Here is a 7775-nt window from a genome sequence, read left to right as displayed (position 1 = left end):
ACCGCCAGCGCTGCCTCTGCACCGCCGCCGCTGGTTCACCGTCGTCGTCCTTCGCCACCAAGCGATTCCATCTGCTCGTCCCCTTGGTGAGTTGCTGCTGCTGTTTTCCCTGCTGCTGCCGCCAATTGATCTGTGATGGAGTATCTGTGATGGGGTTCCTTGCTGCTGCCGCCTGTGCCGGTGTTCCTTGCTGCTGCTACTGCTGGTGGTCTGCAACGAACAGAGAGGAGAAGGTTTAGAAGGCAGAGAAAACAGGAGGGGAAAAGAAGGGAAAAAAAGGAAGAGAGGAAATTTTGGGGATTTCGTAGCTAGTAACGGTACTTTTGTTTACTCCAAGTATAAGATTCAAATAGATATTAATTCGGTAGCCGTTACTGCAATTTTTCAGGTTATTGATTATAGGCTGAAACCGTATTTTCAAATCTACTATTAAACCATCAGGATTCAGGTTAGTTGTCCTAAATAAAGTTTGTAGTCATCGTCGATATCTTTCTAACGGCGCTGGTTTCTCTCAATTCCGATAAACGGTTCGGGAGAAACAACAGAAACAGTACTGCTGACCGGGTTCGGAAATCAGTACAGCAATTCGTTTTCCTTAATCTGGGACTTACATAGGCTTAATCTGATATTTCACCCAACATGAAAGTTGTAGACAATTTTGTCTAGATACCCGAACTTGTATTATTTGCTAGATTCCGTTAGACAGTTTGCGAGTTATGAATAAAACAGTAATGAAACTGCTATAGGTTATTTAATACAAATTGAAAAAAAGATTATATGTTCTAGGTTATCGATTTTAGTACTTATCCCTTGTAACTATCATTAGTTGGATATAGTGGTTTATGCGTAGTTTTGCTCCACAGGTGTGGAGGGTTCCAATGTTGGAGTTGGGTCGGAGTATCGAAGGAGTTAAGGCAAGTACAAGACGAACTTGTGTGATGGATAAACTATGTTATTTTGTTTTGTTTTACTTACCCGATTATTATTCAAAGCTTCCTATTATCGATTGTGTGGTTTTGGTATTATGCTACATATTCATGCTTCACTTCATGTTTAAGTTCATGACGTTATCCATGTTTCATTATTCCGGCTATTTTTGTTTACATTTGTTGGAGCCATGCCATGAGGCCTTTCGGCCGAACCCGCCGAAACCACAGTACCAGCAAGGATCCAAGCCAAAGACGTCGAGACCATTCGGGCGGAGCCCTATGGCGAAAGCCATAAGCAAGGGTGGCGAAGGCTGGAAACCCGCGCCGGTGCTTCGCAAGTAGAGGCATCTCGGGCGAAGACATCTTGGGCGAAGGGCATACGGCGAACTACAAAGGCTTCGCCTTGACGAGTTCGGCGTCAAGGAGGCCTGGCAGGCCACTCCCAACCTTTAGGGCTCCTTCGCCCTAGACCAGGCCCGGCCTATCAGCCCATTAAAGGCCCATGAATGCAAATGACGCTATGTATCCATGTAAACGTCCCTCTCATGAGGGCAACCATGTAAAATCCCCTGTAATCCAAAACCCTAGCAGCTGATATCCTGTAATGGGGCTATAAATAAACCCCTAGGGCTATGTAATGGGGGATCCCAAAAAAATTTTATCAATCAATACGTTTATTGCTTTTTCCAACACTGTTGAGTAACCACGTCCTTCTACGTGACGCAGTTGTCCTTTCGACAACAGCTGGCGCCGATCGTGTGGACCTCTGAGCGAAACCACTAAGAGCGAATGCCACCGAAGAGGGTCACGAAGGAGAAGGTTGCAAGGCGGAAGGGAAGCGAAGCCGGGGACGAGATGGCCGCTGAAGAGGGAGCAGAGCCTTCGGCGCCCGTCGCCGAAGATGGAATGGAGCCGTCTGGTTCCGCACCTGCGCCATCTCTACCGTCTTCGGCTCCTGCCACTTCGGGGCAAATGCCGAGCACGGCTGACGCGGTGAAAGCGGCTGCGGCGGCAAGGGTGCTCCAGACCAGGGTAGAGATCCTTTCGACAAGCCATCTGCTGGTGCTCCAAGCCGCTTCGTCGCAGCCAACGACGGCTTCAACCGCGCTCGCCGTTGCGCAAGTCAACCCCAACCCCGAAGCACAAGCCGAAGCCGATATGAAAGCCATGCGCCAGAATATGACTCGACTCCAAGACATGCTTCGCCAGATGCAAGAGCAGCAGCAGGGGTATGAAGCAATACGACAAGCCAAGGTCGCATCGGCCCCAATACTCCAGTATTCGGCGGGCTACATCCTTCCTCAAGTCTAGCCGCAAGCATCGATTCATGCCCTTCCGCTGTAAGCCACGCAAGCGTCAGTGCGCACCACGCCGGGCAGGCTTCGACCGCGACAGCATACCCGGCCTCTCATGTACAGCCGCAAGCTAGGGCGGTTGCTGCCCAAGTGCACCCCCCACCACCTGGGCGAATGTCACAAGCGATGGCGGAAGGGGCTTCGGCCTTGCAGGAGCAGCTTCGGGCTTTCCTTCAGCAACTCAGCCAACCCCACAACATTTCAAGCACAGCCCCTTCGGCCCGACTGGAGGGGAGCACAAGCCAAGGTGCTCCCGGTTGGCTGCCGTCGAACCAGCGGGGTCCGGGGGCTTCGCCTTGCAGTTAAGGACCGCAGTTCGACTTCGGCAATGCTGCTCAAGCACCAACCATTCAACCACAGGCACCGACACTAGGCTTCAGAACAAATCAGGCGCCGAACCAGGTCGCCATGGCCTGGGCCCAGCCCCTGTTCGACCAGTCCATGGCGACGCTCCAAGCGTCGGCATTTGGGGCCGAGCAGCCGAACAATGTGGTCCAACCTCACGCGCAAGCCATCACTTCGCCCTTCACCACGCCATATCCACAGCAAGGTGCTGCGAACAAAGCGGGGGGCGAAAAGGCGCTATCGCTGAGTGGGGGAATTAAGATCCGTCCGATCCCAACCCAGTTCAAATTCCCACCCGTTCCGCGATATTCGGGCGAAACAGACCCAAAAGAGTTTCTGTCCATCTACGAGTCCGCGATCGAAGCCACTCCTGGCGACGAAAACACCAAGGCAAAGGTAATCCATCTCGCTCTAGATGGCATCGCCCGCTCCTAGTACTTTAACTTACCTGCCAATAGCATTTACTCATGGGAGCAATTGCGCGATGTCTTTGTTCTTAACTTTCGAGGTACCTATGAGGAGCCAAAGACGCAGCAACATCTGCTCGGCATTCGCCAAAGGCCGGGGAAGTCGATAAGGGAGTACATGCGTCGCTTCTCGCAAGCATGGTGCCAAGTTCAAGACATAACTGAGGCGTCTGTTATAAACGCCGCCTTGGCTGGCCTACTCGAGGGCGAACTCACAAGAAAAATCGCCAACAAGGAGTGACAAACACTTGAGCACCTACTTTGCATCATTTACGGGTTCGCAAGGGGCGAAGAGGATTCAAAGCGACGACAAGCTATACAAGCTGAATATGATAAGGCTTCCGTCGCTGCTGCTCAACCCCAAGCACAAGTTCAAATTGCCGAACCATCTCCCCCCGATGTTCGCCAGCCTCGGCCGGCGATCCAAGGTCAGCAACCAAGACAAGGTCAAGCCCCCATGACATGGAAGAAGTTTAGAACCGACGCGCGGGCAAGGCTGTGATGGTTGTCGAAGAGGTGCAAGCCCTCCGCAAGGAATTCGATGCCCAGCAAGCAAGCAACCATCAGCAGCCTGTCCGCAAGAAGGTACGAAAAGGCCTCTACTGCGCATTCCACGGACGTTCTTCGCACACTACGGAGCAGTGCCGAAAAACATTCGACAACGTGGCAACATGCAAGATCCAAAGCCGCAGCAGGGAACAGCTGCCAAAGTAGCTCGTGAAGCAGCTCAAGAACAAGCACCCCCGGCCGAACAGCGCCAAGACATCCAGCGCAGAGTAATCGAAGTGATTACAAGAGCTGATCCACCAGCTCAGCAGTCGAAGCGGCAAAAGAAGATGCAGCTACGAACGGTGCACAATATTACGGCGGCAGGTAAAGGGGCCCCGAGGTACCTGAACCAGCAAAATCTCTTTCGGACCAAAGGATGCCGAAGGGGTGCTATTCCCACATCAAGACCTCTTAGTGATCTCGGCCGAGGTAGCTGGCTTTGAAGTCCGGCGAATACTGGTTGACGGGGGAAGTTCGGCTGATGTCATCTTTGCCGAAGCATACGCCAAGATGGGGTTGACAAACCTAGCCTTCACCCAGGCACTGGCCGCGCTTCGCGGTTTCGGTGGCGAACCAGTTCAAGTCTTGGGCCAGGTACAGCTGGCTGTAGCCTTCGGCACAGATGAGAACAAGCGTGAAGAACAAATACTGTTCGATGTCGTCGACATCTCGTACAGCTACAATGCCATATTTGGCCGCGCAACCCTGAACAAATTCGAAGCCATCTCCCACCACAACTATCTCAAGCTGAAGATGCCGGGTCCAGCAGGCGTGATCGTCGTCAAGGGGCTTCAGTCTTCGGCTACATCAAAGGGCGATCTAGCCGAAATCAACAGAGCAGTGCACAATGTTGAGGCCGAGCCGCACGATCATGCTAAACGCATGCCGAAGCCCGCCCCTCATGGCAAGGTAGTCAAGAAGCAGATCGACGACGCTGATCCCGCAAAGCTTGTTCTGCTTGGGAGGGATCTGGGCGAAGAGGAAGCCGGAAATATCGTCGAGATACTCAAGAAGAACATTGACATCTTCGCCTGGAGCCCCGGTGAAGTGGGAGGTGTTTCGGCGGACCTCATCATGCACCATCTGGCAGTCAAGCCGGATGCCAAGCCAAGGAAACAGAAGCTATGCAAGATGTCCGCCGATCGGCAAGAGGCAGCAAAAGCCGAAGTGCAGAAGCTGCTCAACGCGGGGGTGATCCAAGAAATCGACCACCCAGAGTGGTTGGTGAACCCGGTTCTGGTAAGGAAGTCGAACGGCAAGTGGCGCATGTGCGTCGATTTCACAGACCTCAACAAGGAGTGCTCGAAAGAAGACTTTCCCTTGCCGCGGATCGACCAACTTGTCGATTCGACAGCCGGCTGTGAACTCATGAGCTTTTTGGATGCATATTCCGGCTATCACCAGATCCACATGAATCCGACAGACATCCCAAAGACAGCCTTCATCACACCGTTCGGCACTTTCTGCCACCTCAGGATGCCTTTCGGCCTGAGGAACGCTGGAGCAACATTCGCCAGGCTAGTGTACAAGGTCCTTTACAAGCAGTTTGGGCGAAATGTGGAAGCCTATGTCGATGATATCGTCGTCAAAAGCCGCAAGGCTTCCGTCCACGCATCCGACCTACAGGAGACCTTCGACAACCTACGTGCAGCCGGAATGAAACTAATCCCAGAAAAGTGCGTTTTTGGTGTTCGCGCGGGCAAATTGTTGGGTTTTCTTGTCTCTGAAAGGGGCATCGAGGCGATCCCCAAGAAAATCGAGGCCATTCAGCAAATGAAGCCTCCGTCGAGCGTACGCGAAGTACAAAAGCTCGCAGGCCGAATCGCGGCAATAAGTCGATTCCTCTCAAAAGCAGCCAAAAGAGGTTTACCCTTCTTTAAGACCCTCCGAGGCGCGGGAAAGTTTAGATGGACACCCGAATGCCAAATAGCGTTCGACGAGCTAAAGCGGTATCTGCAAAGCCCACCCGCCTTGGTCAGCCCAACACCAGGAAGCGAGCTGCTGCTCTATCTAGCAGCTTCGCCGGTGGCAGTCAGTGTAGCTCTGGTCCAAGAGACAGAGTCAGGCCAGAAACCAGTATATTTCGTCTCCGAAGCTTTGCAAGGAGCGAAGACAAGATACATCGAAATGGAAAAGCTCGCTTACGCCCTAGTGATGGCTTCGCGCAAGCTTAAGCACTACTTTCAGGCCCACAAAGTCACTGTGCCGTCGCAGTATCCTTTGGGCGAAGTGCTACGAGGCAAGGAGATCACTGGCCGACTCAGCAAGTGGGCAACAGAGTTATCACCTTTCGACCTGCATTTTGCCGCCCGCACGGCCATCAAGTCCCAAGTCCTAGCCGACTTCGTGGCCGAATGGACTCCGGTGTTCGCCCCCGAACCGAAGCCCGTTGAACAGCCTTGGATAATGCACTCCGACGGCTCGTGGTCACAAAAGGGGGCGGGCGCCGCGGCAGTACTCACTTCGCCAGGGGGCGTGCCCACTCGGTATGCCGCAAGGCTGCAGTTCGACACGACCAACAATACGGCCGAATACGAAGCTGTACTTTTGGGCCTGAGAAAGGCAAAAGGTTGGGGGTTCGGCGCTTGCTCATCCGGACAGACTCCAAACTAGTAGCAAGCCATGTTGACAAATCCTTTGAGGCAAAAGAAGAAGGCATGAGGCTGTTCGGTCTATGGAAAAGTGCTTCGCCGGCATAACGGTCGAACATTTGCCTAGAGGCCATAATGTGGAAGTAGATACCCTGGCGAAATCTGCCGCCTGTGGAGGTCCGCATTCGCCGGGCATCTTTTTTGAAGTCTTGTACGCACCAAGTGTGCACACAGAAGGCCTAGACATCATGGCAATTGACCAGGCAGAACTGGGCGAAGACCCAGATGACTGGCGAACACCGTTCGTCAAGTACCACAAGAGCGGCTGGCTCCCAGAGGAGGAAGCAGAAGCGAAGCGCTTATAGCTCAGAGCCACAAAATACAAGCTTGTCTCCGGCCAGCTATATCGCTCCGGGGTGCTCCAACCCTTACTTCGTTGGATGTCATTCGCTGAAGGAGAAGAAATGGTGAAAGAAATACACCAGGGGCTGTGCGGTGCACACCAAGCTGCAAGGACAGTCGCCTCCAAAGTGTTTCGCCAAGGAGTCTATTGGCCCACCGTGCTGAAAGTTTGTGTCGAGCAAGCCAGGAAGTGCGAAAGCTGCCAGCGGCATGGCCGAAACCAAATTGTACCTCACTACGAGCTGCAGCCTATCGCACCAGTATGGCCGTTTGCCAGATGGGGTCTTGACATCATTGGCCCATTCCCTGTAGCAAGAAATGGGTATAAGTTTGCAATTGTTGCCATCGAATACTTCTCCCGCTGGATCGAGGCCGAACCACTCGGTGCGATCACTTCGGTAGCGGTACAAAAGTTCGTGTGGAAAAACATTATTTGCCGTTTCGGAGTGCCGAAAGAGTTTATCACTGATAACGGCAAACAATTCGACTCCAACAAATTAAGAGATATGTGCAAGGGACTAAACCTGGAAATCAGGTTCGCCTCAGTCGCGCACCCACAATCAAATGGGGCAGCCGTGTGCACAAATGGCAAAATTCTTGAGGCGCTCAAAAAAAGGCTCGAGGGTGCGGCGAAGGGTAAATGGCCAGACGAAATACTATCCGTTCTTTGGGCCCTTCGAACGACCCCTACAAGACCTACCAAGATCAGACCGTTCATGCTCTTCTATGGCGATGAAGCAATGACCCCGACTGAGCTAGGGGCTAACTCGCCAAGGGTAATGTTTTCGGGAGGCGAAGATGAGCGCGAGATGTCACTCGAACTCCTTGAAGGGGTAAGAGTCGAAGCGCTGGAACACATGCGCCAAGATGCCACAAGTACTTCGGCAACTTATAACAAAAAAGTCCGACCGACAGAGCTGTTGCCTGGCCATCTCGTTCTAAGGAAGAAGACGAACCCGGTGGCAGTTGGGAAGCTTGAATCAAAGTGGGAAGGGCCGTTCCTCATCAAGCGCAGATCCAGAACAGGTTCCTTTCGCCTAGCAACGCTAGAAGGCGAAGAGTTCAACCACTCCTGGAACGCTGCTTCCCTCAAGCGTTTCTATGTCTAGAATGGGTGGCACCCAAATCGCCAACTTA

At 52.9% G+C, this 7775-nt stretch overlaps 1 protein-coding gene across 1 annotated transcript; it reads left to right on the top strand.

Moving 5' to 3' along the window:
• Positions 1-1718: 1718 nt before the first annotated feature.
• On the top strand, positions 1719-6601 carry LOC127770800 (uncharacterized). Its single transcript, XM_052296597.1, has 6 exons — positions 1719-2183; positions 2645-2834; positions 3739-3947; positions 4021-5721; positions 5833-6099; positions 6500-6601. The coding sequence occupies exons 1-6, from the start codon at positions 1719-1721 to the stop codon at positions 6599-6601; spliced, it is 2934 nt and encodes a 977-aa protein (XP_052152557.1).
• The last annotated feature ends 1174 nt before the right edge of the window (positions 6602-7775 follow it).

Source organism: Oryza glaberrima, chromosome 4 (genome assembly GCF_000147395.1).
Source record: "Oryza glaberrima chromosome 4, OglaRS2, whole genome shotgun sequence".
Taxonomy (NCBI): domain Eukaryota; kingdom Viridiplantae; phylum Streptophyta; class Magnoliopsida; order Poales; family Poaceae; genus Oryza; species Oryza glaberrima.
This window is presented reverse-complemented; position numbering and strand designations above follow the sequence as displayed.

Excerpts from the sequence above, each read along its gene's own strand:
- LOC127770800 (XM_052296597.1), top strand. The coding sequence starts at position 1,719 with ATGCCACCGAAGAGGGTCACGAAGGAGAAGGTTGCAAGGCGGAAGGGA. Across the intron at positions 2,184-2,644 it reads AAGCAATACGACAAGCCAAG|GCACCGACACTAGGCTTCAG; the intron begins GTCGCATCGGCC and ends ATTCAACCACAG. Across the intron at positions 2,835-3,738 it reads CACGCCATATCCACAGCAAG|TGCCGAAAAACATTCGACAA; the intron begins GTGCTGCGAACA and ends ACTACGGAGCAG.